The sequence below is a fragment of the Antennarius striatus genome, chromosome 1 (genome assembly GCF_040054535.1).
Source record: "Antennarius striatus isolate MH-2024 chromosome 1, ASM4005453v1, whole genome shotgun sequence".
Lineage (NCBI taxonomy): Eukaryota > Metazoa > Chordata > Actinopteri > Lophiiformes > Antennariidae > Antennarius > Antennarius striatus.
The window spans coordinates 10,798,734-10,818,005 of NC_090776.1; the positions used below are offsets into that span (position 1 = coordinate 10,798,734).

General features: G+C 40.5%; 1 protein-coding gene across 2 annotated transcripts in view; it reads left to right on the top strand.

The window, feature by feature from the left end:
- Nucleotides 1-19,272, top strand: part of LOC137595724 (A disintegrin and metalloproteinase with thrombospondin motifs 7) — a 60,597-nt gene that overhangs the window by 9,335 nt on the left and 31,990 nt on the right. For both annotated transcript variants that reach the window (XM_068317077.1, XM_068316371.1), the window contains exons 3-8: nucleotides 389-572; nucleotides 1,990-2,186; nucleotides 6,160-6,243; nucleotides 8,507-8,631; nucleotides 9,265-9,414; nucleotides 11,365-11,508. In XM_068317077.1, the coding sequence (XP_068173178.1) occupies nucleotides 389-572; nucleotides 1,990-2,186; nucleotides 6,160-6,243; nucleotides 8,507-8,631; nucleotides 9,265-9,414; nucleotides 11,365-11,508 (884 nt within the window). The remainder of the gene's footprint in view (nucleotides 1-388; nucleotides 573-1,989; nucleotides 2,187-6,159; nucleotides 6,244-8,506; nucleotides 8,632-9,264; nucleotides 9,415-11,364; nucleotides 11,509-19,272) is intronic.

The window sequence follows — 19,272 nt, forward strand, 5'->3', positions numbered from 1 at the left end:
AGATCACATGATGTGTAATATTTTACAGTATATTGATGTAAATCTCATGTGGGAGTATTTAAATGATTCAGCACTGCAGCTCACAGTTAATTATATTATAAATCAATCTGGTTACTTGATTTATCATTGTGTCTTCATAACATCTGGAAACTGAAGAATTGATTTGATGCAAAATTCACATTTTGTCTAAAATTATTTAACCAATCACCCAATATTGAATTTATCAAAATGCAAGGTCAAGAAATTCATAGGTTTGTAGACAATAAATTTATTATAAAGACAGATTGATACGGTAGTTAATTCTTTAACATTTATAAACGCATTACTTTGCTCCCATATTCTCCTATTGAGCTATTCAGAGAGAACAGACTGTGTTTCTCCTCTCCAGACGGGACTGTTCAGGTTGGCTGATGAAGAGTTTTTTATTCAACCTCTGGAGAAGACGAGTGATGATGTGTCAGTACCTCAAGCCCACACTATCTGCAAACGCCACGCGACCCCGCCCTCCTGGGCGCAAGCTGTACACTCCATCTCAGGGAAACAAGCTTCCAATGGCACCTGTGGAATCAAAAGTAAGTACACACACACATACACACACACCATTTGTATTAAAATATTCAGAGCTCTTCTTCGCTGATTGAAATGAGGTATGAACATAGTCAGATCACACCTATGGATGGATGGATGGATTGATAGATAGATAAATGTATTTAAGGTCATTATGTATATCATCCATTCTCATACATTCACACATTTCACAATGAAGAATGAAATTACAAATGAATACAGATAAACATGTAAATAGACAAAACAGACAACACCAAGGAACACACTGATATTCAGCTGAGGGCATCTAAATACACAACTAGACAAACACAAGAGAGCTCACAAACATAAAAACACAGCTAAACAAACAGAGGTACAAAAATACACAGTGGTAATACACCACTAAACAGAAATACTGTACAAGTACAATACCTAGAAGAGCAAAAATACAAAAAGCAGAAATACATGGTGAGCGAGGCACAGCCATCACAATCATCATGAGACACGTCATCCTAGTTACACCCAGACTCAAGTCCATCTTCTCCCCCTGATTCATCCATACCCTCCCCTTCTCCTGAGAATCTCATTCTACCCCATGATGGCACGGGACACAAAGGAGCTCCTCAGTCTCTGTGTGGAGGAGCTTGGTGGAAGCAGTCTGCCGCTGAAGGTGCTCCTCTGCTGGGAGACGGCAGTGAGCTCTGAATGAGAGGAAAGATATCGACTGACAAAACTAGTCCCTCATTTTTCACTAGCTAACCATCTCTAGTGGTCAGAAGAATAAAATCCCTGAAACTGGCTACTTTCAGTGGTTTAATTTACCCTGGAAGGAAGAGTCCTGAATGGATTTTTATCCCTATTACAGATAAAGCATGGAGGAGGATTAAGGTAGTGGTTCTGTGGAGCGGGTTTGTTTCTGCACAATGTTACGTGTGTTTTATTCATTTCTATTTGTATCTCATCTCTCCTGGATGATGGTGTATTTGCCATAACTAAAAATATTTCCTGTATTTTTTCACAAAACTAAATGTACACATCTGATCAGATGGAAGTTTTCATTGTAAGGTGATTATTATTGTTATTCCACTAGAGCACCGTCCACTAAACTAGGGATGGATGGTGTTCATGAGTGTGATATCCACTGGTGGTTTGAGTGTTGCACTTACTTATGTTTTAGATTAAATTGAGTCCTGCATCGTTATTTATTGAATTTAAACAAAACCATCTGTATTGGCTTCATATTTCAACCGAAGGAAAGCAGATGGTGCACGAGTATGTAGACTATACACCAGGGTGTGTGGCGAATTTTTTTCTTACTGCGAGAGCTTATTGACCCTGCATTTTGACTGCCATTAGAGCACACCATGTCTCAGTAACAGTTTTAAATCTTTGTTAATAGATGATTATGTTTCACATTTATGTCTCTTTTTGTCTCATTTCCAGACTCCCATCAAAGTTATCCTGGCATTGAGAGAAAGCGAGAAAGGTGGGAGCACCGGCAACAGAGAAGGAGGACAATTCGTCAACGTTCAGTCAGCAAGGAGAAGTGGGTGGAGACACTGGTGGTGGCCGACCCTAAAATGGTGGAGTATCATGGAAGCAAAGCTGTGGAAAGCTACATCTTTGCGGTCATGAACATCGTAAGCACAACTATAGTACAATTAACATGGAGTATTTAGTCGATCAACAGAAGAATTGTTTGAATTATAGCTTCAAACTGTTCAATTACCTCCAGTCACCAGCAAACTGACTTTGAAAGAATAGTTCAAATGTTTTTAGGAAAATGGTATGAAAAGTACACCCTGAGCTCTGAGCTGGCAAGCAGAGAAAGTGAATGTGAGAATGGTTTTGATTTCCGCAACCTTGAGCATGTTTGTTCAACAGTAAAAGTATTAAAGTGAAATGGAACCCTTCCATTACCATCATTCAGCCGACTTGGAGCTCACATTGAACATGGTCATTTAATGTTAAAGGTTTGCCAGGCATCTATGCTAACAAAGAGGCCGGACCCACGCACACAGGTTTGCTTGATGATTGCAGTAATGTTAAAGTTGTCTGTTCATAAGGAACTACATGAACCACCTCGGCACCTGATTTCCTGCCATCAAACTGGCCTCAATTTCTTTCAGGAGATGCATTCACTCCTATCTGTCCAAGGTCATCACTCATCACTCAGTTAGCATTAGTCACGGTTGCCTAGGTAACAAGCAACATAAACAAGAAATTATGACTTTGGTCAGGTCGGGCCACCTGAGGACGTAAGGGGGACCAAAGAAAGAATGTGTTCGAAATGGATGTAGTTTCACTGTTTCAGTGAGCCACTGTCCTCAGACAGTGAAAAGCTGATGGTTGATTTTCAGGGGAAACATCCAAACTGGATCCCGTCTCCACCAGGGCCTTTAGAGGCAGAGCTGCAGCTCTATCAGAGCTCTGCATGGATTAAGGTAGTGGTCCCCAACCCCCGGGCCGCGGACCGGTACCGGTCCGTGGGTAATTTGGTACCGGGCCGCTCAGAAAGAAGAACTTATTTACATTACTTCCGTTTTATTTATTTCGGAGTCTGAAAGACGTTAAATTTGAAAAGTGACGTCTGTGTGGAATGACGCACTGACAAATTCATGAATCTGTCCCGCTTGACGGGTCTCAGTCACGTGACAGGTTATCAACACACACACAATGAAGCGCCCATAAACACACCAGTGTTCTGGATTAAAGTCAAGGCAGATTATCCTGAGTTCGCCCAAAAAGAATCGAAAACCCTGCTTCCATTTCCAGCCTCCTGTCTTCGTGAAGCGATTTTCTGCTGTGACCGAAAACCAAACCAAATTGCGGAGTAGACCAGACATATGGTACACACTACAGGTGTCATTGTTTCCCGTTACCCCTAAATCAGCGGTCCCCATCCACTAATTCTCATTATTGTAATTATTATTATTTGATTGACTTGTTCACCTTTCTATTGGAAATGATCAATATTTCTCCTGCGTTGAATGCACTGATTGTAAGTCGCAAAATTCCAAAATAAACCTCATCAGTGCAGTCACTTGAATCGAGTTTTTAATGTAATTATTTCTTATAATTATTTCGTTTACAGAGACGAAATAGAGATGTTGATTATCAATTTATGAAAAAGAGTTTGTTTATTGTCTGTTGATGTCTACATTTTACATAAAACCACTGCGGACGATTTGTTATTAGACTACAGCTGTCCTGGCGTCATGAACGATTGTCGAGCAAATGAAGACCGATCCGTGAAAATATTGTCTTAGATGAAACCGGTCCGTGGCGCAAGAAAGGTTGGGGACTGCTGGATTAAGGTCCTCAGTTTGTTCTCAACCTGAATCCAGCCGCCCTACAGTGTGAGCTGACTGCAGGAGGTGTCAGCTCACCTCCCAGCCACTGCCGAAGCGCCCTTGAGCAAGGCGCCGTCCCCTTACAAGCTACTCAATTGTAGGGCCAACCGAAGTCACTGCCCTTCACTCTGCTTCCTCCTGTACTGTTTGTTGTGTTTACTAACTGCATGCTCGCAGGCCCTTTGTGTGTTGTGGTTGTGTTTCAGGGGCCTGCTCACAACTCTGTATCTAACACAAAGATATGTGTAAAAGGTAATACTCCGTTTAATTAAGGGGATTAATAAAGTGGATTTTGTTCTTGTTCTTGCTGTCATTCTTCTTCTTCGTCTTCCTCTTTTTCTTCTTCTTCTTCTTCGCCCTTCTTCTTCGCCCTTCCTTTGGTAACCAATGATTTGACATCCTCCCACATTTTTTCAATAATAATGCTGTTGTGACTTTATTCGCTTTCAGTTTTTCCATTCTGTTCAGTAACACAATGGATGGATGAACATTTCTCTTTTCTCTCTTGTCTTCCCTGGCTCTCAAGTCTATCACAATATTATTACTGTCCTGTACTTATGGGTTAAATACACTGACTCCCTGTTTGTCATTGATTAGTAAGCATGAGCTTTTTTCCAAAACGTAGTCTTAGCTACTCTGGCCCCAACTATTGGAAGTCAAGAGGACAAAATATCAGGAAAGAGAATTCAATGACAATGAACTGACTGAGCAGATGATAATACACAGAGGAAGCAACCATTATTCTCCACATCCTCTCCTGGTTCTTTTTTGAGTCCTCTACCCTCCAGCTTTGAACTATAAACGTTTGAGATTTATGAAAACACTCCTGCACGCGTTGAAAGGAAACAAGCCCTCACCCGTGTCCAAACAATCAATGATGCCATAATCTTCCTCGGGCACCAGCTGTTCCATTGTCTCATCCCTGCTACTGAAGTTGTAGCTTCACAACAACTTCATATCATTGTATTCTGCTGAGCTGCATGAACCATAAGATTTACGGCCAGAGAAGTTGATCCCAACAGAAATCAGTAGGAAACCCTGTTTCAAAAATAGCTCCAACTTCCTTTCACATGATGATCTTATGGTTATTTACTGGAATTTTGGGGATATTTATACAACTCCTTTGTAACAAACAAACAGTCCATGTCGACAAAAGAAAGATGTGGTGTAAATCTGAAAAGTCATGCTTAACCTGTAAATGTACAATACATTGATTGTGAGGAAACAGGAAATTACTGGTGTATATGTTATATGTCATTTAAAATATATACATTTTATAATAATAGTTTTATTTAAGCCACAAATATTACAGGACCACGTAATAAAACAGAATGAAATGTCGCACATTAAAAATTAGACTTTTGCATTGCATCACTTTTAAACTCAGTTATCTCTTTCTGATAAATAAAGGTTTGTTTGTTTTTTTGCACCAATATAAACTGCGATTAAATATTATTATTTAAATAGTACTACTACTACTACCACCACTACTACTCCTATTAATAATAATATTAATGACAACAATAATAATAACAATAATCTTGCCTTTTGCCCGTAAGTCAGCTGGAGTAAGCTTCAGCAACACCCATGACACGCAAAAAAAAACGCAGAATAAGTGGTCAAGACGATGAATGAATGAATCTGTGATCTTTCAGTTTAAGCAAAATGGTGCTCGAATTTAAGGCAACAGTGAGCTGCATTATATTACATAAATAAAAATAAATAACTACCGGTAAATAATAGGGAAATCACTGTTTTTCCTCTCCAAATATTTGCACACGTATATATCATACAGGCCTGTACACACAAACACACACAGTGTGCCTGTAGGCATGCTGATAATGGGAGGTAGAGTGGCGCACAATGAGCGGCTTGTAAGGGGATGGTGCCTTAAGGGGACGGTGCCTTGCTCAAGGGCACAACGGCAGTGCTCAGGAGTTGACAAGAGGAAGTGTCCTTCCACATCAGCCAGTAATTATCTACATGCTGTGTTTTAAACCTTCATAAAGTAGTTGTCTGATGTAAATCCAGTAATCAAGACCATTAATCAGCATCAAACATCATGTATAGACCTGTTATTAGGCAATTGTTTTCAAGTAATAATTAGAGACGAAAAGCCTTTATATGTTCAGTGCATTTGAATTATTAGTTGTTCTAAGTACCTTTATGTCAATTCATATATATATATATATATATGTATATATATATATATATATATATATATATATATATATATATAAATTTATTTATTTTTTTGCAGGTGGCGGGTCTGTTCAGAGATTCCAGTATCGGAAATGCAATCAACATTGTAGTTGTTCGAGTCATTCTTTTGGAGCAGGATGAGGTAACAGCATATCTGTTTATCACCAAGAGATGAGTGTTGTGATCAGATGACAAGACAACAGCTTGCTAAAGTAAACTGATCAAAGGAGAGCTGAATAATGATGTGACAACATCAACAACTGTCTATTCGTTTAGTTACGCTGAACAATCATTTTGTTCATGTTGCCTCCAATGCCTCACCTTGATAAAAAGACTAACATATCAATCTAGCTTCGAGGCAGTTGATGAATGAATCAATTATAACAAGATGGCCTCAGTAATTTAATAGTAGGCTATTGGCTTAAAAGCAGGTAGTTAGTATTACATATAGTCAAAAGCCATTCAATGACTGTGCTCAAGATGTTAATGGAAACAAAGAAAAAGCATGGCTTCTCTTCACAGTGTGAGTTCCACCCTGAGTACATGCTCTATCCTTCCACCCAGTTTCAAGGTAATTGTTGAAATAGTTTTTGTGTGACTGACAGAAAAAAAAATCTATTTAGAAAGTCCTGAATCTCCCACTTTGGATCCACTTGAAGTCAGTAACATGACCTTAAAGGGCTTTTGGCACATGTTCCGCCCACCCATCAGTTTTTACTCCAATCTTTCAAAGACTTCTTGAGAGCTTTTTGATCAGATGTTGGTGAAAACATCTCAAAGCTGGAGGTCAAAATTACATTCTCTATGTGTGGACTATTTCTTTTGTCTTTATGCTAAGCTAAGCTAACCATCATACTCTATCTGCCACCCAGCTCTTACTCCAATCATTATTTTAGTTTTTAAATTAAATGCTGAATCCATGTTTCAAAGAGGTTAAAAAAAGTATTGCTGTACAGACATGAAAAAATCAAATCAAGTGTAGATAGTTAAGAAGTTAGTTGTCCTCTGTCTTCTTCATGAAATGAATAGGTCCCTCTTCTTCTTCAGGCGACCAACAGAAGACAGAAGTAGATAGATTCTATCTCTTTGTGAAGCATCACTTTCTAGTCAATTGTCAAACCCGGTCCACTGTCAAGGCTGAATTAGCATGAGATGTTTTTAGTAGAGCATAAATACTGACTGAGAACTGTCTGACGAGTGACACAAGCAGGGGTGTTTTCTCTAAATTTAACAGGATTTTGCTTTGTTTATGGAATAATCTAAAAACATGAAAGGATAAATAAAGTCCTGATAATTATTTTGATCATTTGTGTTAACCAAATGATAAAAAAATAACCCATCAATTTTAGGTTTCATATGATTGTCAGTATGAATGATAATGCTGTGACATATAAGGCTATGAACAAATCTGGTTAGGTCATGTTTTTCCACAGAAATTTGTGAGAATGTGGTGGGTGGACCTCAGAACCGTCAGAGGGTCTGGGAACATTTTGAAACCATCATCACATTCATGATCAAGATTAAAATCTTGATCATGAAGATAATATTAATATTAATTATTCAATAGGACTATTTTTTGAATTGCAATTTGCGAGAGAGTTATGTTATCATGACGTACTGTAAGGACGTAAACGGATCGAGTGATAGAAATTCTTTTTTATGTCTTTATTTTGTGGTATTTTTTGTTTTTTTAAAGGGAGTTTGTGAAAGACAAATTCAATGGACAGTAATCCCTTGCTTATTTGCGCTTCATGATGCACGGTTTCGCTACATTGCAGATCTTTAAAATTATATATATATATATATATACAGTATATATATATACTGTATATATATACTGTATATATATTTTATTTTTATTTTTTTAATTTTTTAATTTTTTCCTTAATGAGATGTAATTTTCATCTCATCAAGGACAAGAGAGAGAGTGAGATGGCCAGGAGCAAGTGTCTCCCATGAGCTGTAGTCACATGAGACCATACGCACATGCTATTATCTAATAGCATGCACGGTTCCTCCTGCATTTTTACATTTGCCTTGAGAAATGGAATGTTTCCTTTTTTGTTTGAAATGGCTCCCAAATATCCTGCAACTTCTAAGCTGGTTTAATATCAATATGGGGAGGGTTCATAAACATTCAAATTATACGTAAATAAAAAAATAAACATTTGGTTGCAATATCGCAGTTGTTTTTTTTTCACATGTGGTACTGGAACACAGTAACCACGAGTAACAAGGGATTACGTTAGAAAGTACACATAGTGTAGCTGATTTTTTTTTTCCATCAAACAAACGCTGTATTTTTTTTTTCACCCAATCTTTTCAGTGATTAGTATTGTGCAAATATGTGATTTCTGTACTTTATGTTCCTCCCTCTTCACCTCAACCTGATCTGCGGAGAGCAGGAGGACTTTAAGATTACACACCATGCTGACAACAGCTTGAACAGCTTCTGTAAGTGGCAAAAGAAACTCAACATGAAGGGAGACGACCACCCGCTGCACCATGACGTAGCCGTGCTGCTCACCAGGTAAAGAGAAACCCCCCAACTGCTGCTCTGTCCTTTCCAAAAGCACATGATCACAACCTCATGATGGCGTTAAAGCTGTGACACAGATATTTCCACATGTTGGGGCTTTATCTTCTGCCCTGCTGTAGCGACCTCTATTGAGTTTTTTCTAGATCAGACAATCGTAATCGTCTCATCTACAGTCCATAACCACCTTTCGGGTCACAGGTCTGCTGGTGCTTACGCAGCTGGCTATGGGCAAAAAGCAGGGTGAACCCCTGGTGAGACACCTGTTCATCCAACTGATGGACTGTAAGATCAGGCCTTTCAGATGAAATGAATCCTTCTGACAGTGTCAAACCATTTACTTCAATCATGCTATCAAAATTTCTGGGTTCAGATCCTTGTGAGAATTTTCTTTCCATGTTGACATACTCTCCCCATGTCTGCCTGGGTTCTCTCTGGGTTCTCCAGCATCCTCCCACCAACAAAAACATGCAAAATAGGTGACTTTAAGTGTGTACCACACCTCCTACCCAATGTCAGCTGGGATACACTCCAGCCCACCCCTGACCTTTAACATGATAAGTAGTTTTGAGAAAATTGACAAAAAATGAATTTCAGCAAACCAACTCTGCTGCTTCACTTTCACAGGAAGGACATCTGTGCCGCCATCAACACGCCGTGTGAGACGCTGGGTCTGTCCCACGTGGCGGGGATGTGTCAGCCTCATCGCAGCTGCAGCATCAGTGAGGATACTGGGCTCCCACTGGCCTTCACTGTAGCTCATGAACTGGGACACAAGTAAGGTTCAAAGAAATACACACACACACACACACACACACACACACACACACTCACACACACACACACACACACACACACACACACACACACACACACACACACACACACAAATGGACAGGTCATTCGCAGGAACAGTTGTTTAACTGATAATTTTTGACTTGTTTGCCTTCAACACCAGTTCTGTATGGACAAAAATCAACCAATGAAAATGGTTTAATATTCCCTAGCAAGCAGCTGCCTCTCAGCAAAGCATGTGTAGCCGTTAATCCTTGCTTATACAGGAGGACTTTGAGATAATGGGAGGACTTTGAAATGTATTAGATAAACAGAAATTAATCTTTTATTGAAAGAAAGACAGAATTGGAGAGACAGATTTGATTGTACTGCTTTTTTGACCTTGAAGAGAACTGCCATCCCACGGTGCTACGATGAAGCTCATGTAAAGTCTTTTCTTGTAGCTTTTTGTGTTGCAACATCAACATATAGATTTACCACACAAAGACAAGAGGATGAGCTGGTCTGAACTAAACCAATGCTCCTTGTATGGTGATTTGTTTGCACACAAATCATTATAGAATTTAAATGAATGTAAAAATGTATTTGCCGCTCCCACTTCATTACTGCTAACATTAAACCTTGACTGCAGTTGATTATATTTAATCAATTTCTTTATTCATGTAAGTAAGTTCACTGTAATCACAGTCCCTCCAAATAATAGAGCATGACTACAATCAATAACAACAAAATGAAATGAGTGGCTTCACTAAATCTGTTCATCGTGATTGCTGTGGTTCAGCCTGTTGTGATGACTCTCATCCTTCATCGTATGTACTGTATTTCCTTTGAGAAACAGCCTTTGACTGAGCATAACATGACAACAGCAGGTAGAAAAATAGCTTTGATTTTGTCATTCATGCCTGCAGCTGATCAAATATACCAAACTGTTTTGCTGAACAAAAGCCCAAAAGTCCCTTCTTATGAAGTGAAACCCCAATCTAGCATTCAATGAAATTATTTCTAGAGCCACTAAAATAATAATAATAATAATAATAATAATAATAATAATAATAATAATAATAATAATAATAATAATAATAATAATAATAATAATAATAATAATAATAATAATAATAATAATAATAATAATAATAATAATAATAATAATAACAACAGTGTTTTAGGGTTCCTGACTACAGGCCAAACATTTCTACTGAGTTTCTTTAAGCTCTGGTATTATACTATATGTATTATATGTGAAATGGTAAAAAAAAAAAAAAAACAGAACAAAAGAAGCCCTTCCTTGTATTACTAAAGAAATTTTTTGCATCCGTCTCTTTATCCAGATCCATATAAAATATGTTAATGTGTTCTTTCGTACTACAAGCCCAGCACTCACACCAAGTTTCAATCAGGTCCAAAAAGTAATTGTATAATTCTGGTAACAAGCAGACAAACAGTGGTGGAAACTAACAGACACTAGAGAAAATTTAACTTCCTTGTCAGAGGTAATAAAAAAATCATGATTCACTCTGCAAGAGAGACTTCGCTTTTTTTAAATTAATTGGCTTGGTTATAACAGGCGTCTAGCTGTAACTGATGGAAATGATCTTCAAGACCCCAGATAAGCTGCTGAACTCTCTCTGCAGTTGCCAAACTCATTGCTTCCTGCCTTGAACAGATGTGAGGCATTTAAAAAAGCACCACAACTTTTGAAGCAGCAGATGTTGAACATTAGCAAACAGCAATTAACAGAGGTGTGTGGATGCTCATGTGTTCTGAAGAGTGGTCTGATTTCCTGTCTCACTGCTGGTCCCTGTTGCACCCACGATGTTATATACATGTCACGCAGTTCAAACTTTTTGATTGTTATAGCTTGTCCTCAAAGTCCACATGACTGGTTGTGCCCACTCACTCTCCCTCTGTGTGGGATGTGCTTTTATGTCGCAGCTTTGGGATTCAGCATGATGGCAACGGTAATGACTGTGAACCGATTGGGAAACGACCTTTCGTCATGTCTCCACAGCTCCTGTACGGCACCTCCCTGCCCAGGTGGTCACGCTGCAGTCGCCAGTATATCACCCGCTTCCTGGAGTGAGTGCCACACACAACGACTTCTGACTTTACGCGTTAACAGCAACTTTACTATTTCATACTAGATGTTTCAAATGTGATCTTTAATTAAATATTGTGTATGAACTATACAGCTATTTGTATGAATTCTAGATAACTTCCAAAGGTGGAGGTGACCACAGCAAACATTTAGATAATATGCTAAGTGGTAAGTGGAGTGTTAGGGATACATCGCTTCATCTATTAATTTTCTATGCAACCCATGCTGTTGAGTCCTCTATTTTACTTGTGACAACAGCGTATGTCTGACAAACCCTGCACACACTGTACTCCAGCTCTGCCTTCTCATCCAGTAATTCACTTTGTCTAGCCGCTTATCCTGTGCCGCTCACGGGGGGGGGGGGGGGGGTACACCCTGGACAAGTTTAGAGTTAATCACAGGGCCTTACGTTAAGACAACTATTAACACATTCATGCCTACATTCAATTGAGAACCACCAGGAATTCATGGTTTTATTAGCGGGAGAAAGCCAGAGAACTCTGACAGAACCCATTCATGCAGATATGGGCAAAACATGTGAACGCCACGCAGGAAAGTCCTGGGCAAAAGCTCCGACCGACAGCACCACCGAACCAAACAGTGAATATCTGCTCGTCAATGCCTTTACTGATGTTTTCTTAAAAATGTTAGAAAATCTCTTTTGTCTAATCAGTGTTTCAAACAACATGACATACAATGAAAGTGCTATGTGTTGTTGTCATGTAGAATTTGTGGAGTACAGCTACACGTTGGTTAAGTCTTAGTTTTAGTAACACTGGTGTCAAAAAATAATATTTTGGGCTTGTTTAGACTGGTCACCAAAATTGATTTTTAGCCCATCCAGATTGATATCAGATGTGTCTTTTCTAGTCTGAACAGTTACATACCACATGAAACACAATTTTTGCGGGACGGATTGAAACCACATTCAGGAGGTAGTTTCATATCGGATTTGGACAGAGGCGTCTGTAGTCTGAGCAGTTCCAAACACTTCTTCTTTTCCTTTCGGCTTTTCCCTTCAGGGGTCGCCACAGCGAATCAATTGCCTCCATCTAGCCCTGTCCTTTGCATCCTCTTCTCTCCCACCAACTACCTTCATGTCCTCCCTCATTACACCCATAAACCTCCTCTTTGGTCTCTTTTCCACACTCTCCATTGCTCTGGACTGTTGACCCTAAGTACTTAAAATCCTCCACCTTCTTGATCTCTTCTCCCTGTAACCACACTCTCCCACTTGGGTCCCTCTCATTCACACACATGTACTCTGTCTTACTGCGGCTAACCTTCATTCCTCTCCTTTCCAGGACTCACCTCCACCTCTCTAACTTCTCCACCTGTTCCCTGCTCTCACTAGAGATCACAATGTCATCTGCAAACATCATAGTCCATGGAGACTCCTGTCTAACGTCATCTGTCAGCCTGTCGATCACCATAGCGAACAAGAAGGGGCTCAGAGCTGATCCCTGATGCAGTCCCACCTCCACCTTGATCTCCTCTGTCACACCTACAGCACACCTCACCACTGTCTTATAGTCCTCAAACATGTCCTGCACCGCTCTGACGTACTTCTCTGCCACTCCAGACTTCCTCATACAATACCACAGTTCCTCTCTGGGCACCCTGTCATAAGCTTTCTCCAGATCTACAAAAACACAATGCAGCTCCCTCTGGCCTTCTCTGTACTTCTCTATCAACATCCTCAAAGCAAATCCTGCATCTGTAGTACTCTTTTTTGGCATGAAACCATACTGTTACTCACAAATGTTCACTTCTGCCCTTAGTCTAGCTTCCATTACTTTTTCCCATAACTTATTGTATGGCTCATCAGCTTTATTCCTCTGTAGTTGTCACAACTCTGCACATCTCCCTTGTTCTTAAAAATGGGCACCAGCACACTTCTCCTCCATTCCTCAGGCATCTTCTCACTATCTAAGATCCTGTTTAACAACCCAGTTAGAAACTCTACTGCCACCTCTCCTAGACACTTCCATACCTCTACAGGTATATCATCAGGACTGACTACCTTTCCACTCTTCATCCTCTTCAATGCCCTCCTCACTTCATCCTGACTAATCTTTCCTACATCCTGGTCCACAACAGTCACCTCTTCTAGTCTTTGTTCTCTCATTGTCCACGGTCATCAACTCTTCAAAGTACTCTTTCTATCTTCCCTTCACACCACTGGCACCTGTCAATAGACTTCCCTATCCTTAATCACCCTAACCTGCTGCACGTCCTTCCCATCACTATCTCTCTTTCTTGCCAACCGGTACAGATCAGTCTCTCCCTCCTTACTGTCCAACCCAGCATACAAGTCATCATAAGCCCCTTGTTTAGCCTTTACTACCTCTACTTTCACCTTACACTGCATCTCCCATGCACTCCTGTCTACTCTCCTCAGTCCTCTCAGTGTCCCACTTCCTCTTAGCTAACCTCTTTCTCTGTATACACTTTTGTACCTCCTCATTCCACCACCAAGTCTCCTTATCTCCTTTCCTTCCAGATGACACACCAAGTACTCTCCTACCTGTCTCCCTGATCACATTAGCTGTAGTTGTCCAGTCATCTGGAAGCACCTCCTGACCACTCAGAGCCTGTCTTAACTCCTTCCTAAAAGTCAAGCAACACTCTTCCTTTTTTAGCTTCCACCATTTTGTCTTCTGCTCTGTCTTTGCCCTCTTCATCTTCCTCACCACCAGAGTCATCCTACACACTACCATCCTATGCTGTTTGGCTACACTCTCACCTACCACTACTTTGCAGTCACTGATCTCCTTCAAGTTACACCGTCTACACCGGATGTAGTCTACCTGTGTGCTCCTACCTCCACTCTTATAGGTCACCCTATGTTCCTGCCGCTTCTGGAAGAAAGTATTCACTAAAGCCATTTCCATCTGTTTTGCAAAGTCAACTACCATCTGACCTTCTGCGTTCCTCTCCTGGATACCAAACCTGTCCGTCACCTCCTCATCACTTCTGTTACCTGCACCAACATGTCCATTGAAGTCTTCACCAATGATAACTCTCACGTCTAGGCATGCTCTGCATCACTTCATCAAAGTACAACCAGAATTTCTCCTTCTCCTCCAGCTCACATCCTACCTGTGGAGCATACCCACTGACAACATTGAACATCACACCTTCTATTTCTAGCTTCAGACTCATCACTCTATCCGACACTTTTTACCTCCAGGACATTCCTAACAAACTCCTCCTTCAAAATAACTCCTACTCCATTTCTCTTCCTATCTACACCATGATAGAACAACTTGAACCCTGCTCCTGAACTTCTAGCCTTGCTACCTTTCCACCTGGTCTCCTGGACACACAGTATGTCTACCTTCCTCCTCTGCATCATGTCAACCAACTCTCTACCTTTTCCTATCATAGTTCCATCATTCAACGTTCCTACTCTCAGTCCTATACTCTTTGCGCTCTTCTCTTTCTTTGTGCGAACGCACTTTCTTCCTCTCCTTCTTCGACCAACAGTAGTCCAATTTCCACCGGCGCCCTGTAGGTCAACAGCACCGATGGTGGTCGTTGTTAACCCGGGCCTCGATCAATCCGGTATGGAAGTCATAGGTTTGATTCGCATCTTTGATTTGGCAAAGGTTTTACGTTGGATGCCCTTCCTGACGCAAACCTCTGTATTTATCCGGGCTTGGGACCGGCACAATAAGACACTGGCTTGTGCCCTCTTGCGGTTACATTGAGCAACTCCAAACACACCGATTGGATATGGCGATCTGTGATGTCACTGTATGCGACACAAGAGCAAGGCGCCAGAAGGAAGAGCGTTACGCACTACAGGGTGGTAAAAAAATGGAAGAAGAAGTTGACAATGCCTCGTGTGTCTTGAGATTTTCTCCACCTGTACCAGACAGTGATACCGCCAACACTTCAAAGTAACCAGACTCCGTGTTTCTCATTGTTTTTTGTTGTTGTCGCACTGAACGACGACTCCACCCCAACGTCGTTGCTACGGTAACCTGTCAGATCAGCCGCTAATGTGGCCCAGTCTGAACAGAGTAAGATCGCATCTGGACACTCGCTAAAAACAATCAGCCCTAAAAATCAGATATGGAAGGAAATCTGATTGGTTCCGATATGCCTGCAGTCTGAACGCAGCCTTTAAACAGTCACATTGGGGCCATTTGTTACAGTCAGTCAGTCATTTTCTAACCCGCTTAATCCGCTAACGCAGGTCGCGGGGGAGCCGGTGCCTATCCCGGCAGTCTCAGGGTGTGAGGCGGGGGACACTCCGGGCATGACGCCAATGTACCGCGGAGCCACATAGAGACAAACAAACAACATCTCACACACACACTCACTCCTACGGTCAATTTGGGACCGGCCAATCAACCTGAAGCGCATGCTTTTGGAGGTGGGAGGAAGCCGGAGAACCCGGAGAGAACCCACGCAGACATGGGGAGAGCATGCAAACTCCGCACAGAGCGGGACTCGAACCCGGGTCCACCGTGCCACCCCATTTGTTACACTGATTCTTAAATTGTATGCTTATATATGTCTGTCTATAGTACCCTCTGTCTGTCTGTCTGTCTGTCTGTCTGTGTATACCACTGGTTGTCTGACTGACTGACTGACTGACTGTTTGTTTGTCTGACTCTGGCTCCGGGTCCTGATCCAACAGAACACACGCTGACCATCTGAAACTGTTCTCTCCAGTTGCCCTAGTTTCTCAGCTCCCAGCATCTGGAATTCATTTAGTGGGTGTTCAGCCACTTGACAGCTTTGCAGCTTCTTGACTCCACTGTGGAGAAAAGAGCTGCGGGCTGATATTTACACTTGTGGGAGTTTTCTACACAAAGGCTGCTCGTTGTGTTTGTGTTCATGTCTGAAGAATGGTTATTAAAGTGTAGATGGCTGACGCAGGCCTTACTACAAACACATGTTTCATGATTTGAAAAATGTATTTTACTGATCACCGTGCAAGAAGATCATGTTTAGCATATTAACAATAGCCTAACAGAATGTGACACTAAAAATTTTAATATATAGGGGCAAATTCTCATCATGAAGTCTTTTATTAATGGGATTTTTTTCCTTGTGTCAAAATTGTTTAATTTCATGCTCACACATTTGTTTCAGATTTTATAGGAATTGATTAGGTTTAAAAAATCTAAGGTAAAATGCTGGTATTACGTAAAAAAACCCACAATATGTAAATTATCAAAACATATCATTAAATTAAATAATTACTTACATAAGGGGCGGCACGGTGGCGCAGTGGTTAGCACTGTCGCCACACAGCAAGGCAGCTCTGGATTCGAGTCTTCTTCTTCCCACCTCCAAAAACATGCGCTTCAGGTTAATTGGATGTTCCAAATTGACTGTAGGTGTGAGTGTGTGTGTGCGTGTTTGTCTGCGTCTCTGTGTGGCACTATGGCGCACCGGCGTCGTGCCCAGAGTTTCCCCCGCCTCACGCCCCAGCCAGCTGGGATAGGCTCCAGTGCGGTGGCGCAGTGGGTAGCATTGTTGCCTCACATCCGGGTTCGACTCCCTTCCGTGTGGAGTTTGTACGTTCTCCCCGTATCTGTGTGAGTTCTGTCCTCCCACCTCCAAAAATATGCAGTTTAGGTAAACTGATCCTATCAAATTGTTCAAAGGTGTGATTGTATTTATGAGTGCTTGTTTATCTGCTGTATGTGTGACCCCACCATGTGCTGGCGACTTGTCCGGGGTGTACCCTGGCTCTCATTCATAGCCAGCTGTGTTAGGCTCCAACAACACTGTGACCTGCAAGGCGGATACACGGATACGCGTCAAGTACATTTCTTGAAAAGATTATACATTTTTATTGTGTTACAAAACATCTTATCTAATATTATGAGATTCCTTTTTCCATGGTTTGAATAGAAATACTGTACATGGATACATGTACAGTACATGTACAGTATGCATGCGTTTGACTGACTGATTACTAGACTGTGCTATTAATTTTCCTTTGGGAATGATAACAGTATATGAAATTAAATTAAATTAAATTTAAAAAAAATATTTTAATTAAAGCTTCTTTCCTAAACATCCCATTGCAGTGATACAGATGAGCTCTTCTCTCCCCCCCTGTAGTTTTAATCATTTATGTCTTGAATTAGTTGTTAGCTGAACAACTGCATGAACCCACCTGCAAAGTTGGGTTCTTCCGTTGCCTCAGAGCTGAACTTCAGACAGACTGAACTAACACTAAAAGAAAATATTTTGTGCAGAAGATTATCATATTTGACCCAGATTACTCGCACATTCCATGTTTAAAATGTGCACATTGATAATCTGTCAATTTTATTATTCCTGTAACTGTGATTATGAAAAATAAAAGTTCTGTTGTACATGACTATGACAAAGGGACGACGACGGCCTGATCCTTATAATGTTGGTGAATTTCTCTGTGTCCTTTGTATTAATTAAGATTAACATTTCTTGAAAGGATAGATTATTGTTACATTTTTATTGTGTTGCAAAAACGTCTTATCTAATATTATGAGGTAAATACTTTTTTTTGCCATGGTTTGAATAGAAAAATGTTTTGTGTGTGTCTACGATTTGAAAAGAAAGGAAAAAGAAGAAAAGTTGATCCTTCTTCCCTCCTAGTCCCTTCCTCAAATCAGGTCTACATTGATCATTTTCTTCACATGACACTCAAGTATTGAGTATTAAATTTATCGTCTCATCCCATTCATGTAATTGCCAGCTTCCTTTCCTATTCTGTCCATTTGATCTTATCCTCTGCCTGCAGGACAAAGCTTCCATTGTGCATGGCTTTAGTCGCCCCACAGGCCTCTGCTGCTCCTGCTGCTCCAGAGTTTTGCCCTCTAGGTGTTATTTTATGTAGAATGTAGAGCGTCTCACAGAGCTAAGTGATTCAGATGTTTATCAAAAAGGTGGGTTACTCACAAAGTGAGGTTAAATGTTCCTTATATGATCTGCAGACGGTGAAATAAACTATTACCTCCTCCCAAGTCGGATATCTCAAAGGACGTCACAATATACATGATTATAAAGTAATACTGATTTCATTCAATTCAGAAATGCATTAATGGTTTTCATCATCTTTGACAAGAGAGGCAGTTTTGGGCCAAATAGAAGTAAATTTTCCCTTTGAGATGCCTTTCAGTCTGGAATCGGTCACGTAGAACAATTTAATTGCTGTGAGTGTAAGGTCTTCACTAATTAGAATCCTGAATCTTCTTTATAATATTTTGGTTAATTGATGGAGCTCAAACACAGAAGGACAAGGACAAAATGTCAAAATGTACTTGTATTTATCGGAACCGTATGAGAACAACACTGACAGGACTTTCTATCTTGTGCTGCTCCTCTATGACTTGTTGAGGCTGTACAAATTTTATGCATAACAATAATGCATCAGAAAACAATAACTTGGATGATCATTCCATCAGTTTGTATTTTATTTGTTTCATCATCAGTGTTCTGAACCTAGCTGGTCCTTAAAAATGCATTCTGCATAGTTATAAAAGCAAATAAGACTCAGTCAATAACGGTCATGAATGTAACTGAAATTCGCACCACAGAAGTCAGGGAACCTAAACCTGAAGTGGATTCTTTTTTGCTCTTCTTGATTTACCTCGACCTGGATGACTCAGAATGGCCAAAGATACCAAGAGATTTGTTTTTGTGGTGCAATTTGTGATTTATTAAGTCAGGACCACAATTAATAGGTTGCAAGTATGCCTGTTTTATGTATGCATGATCTGTGTATGAAGAGA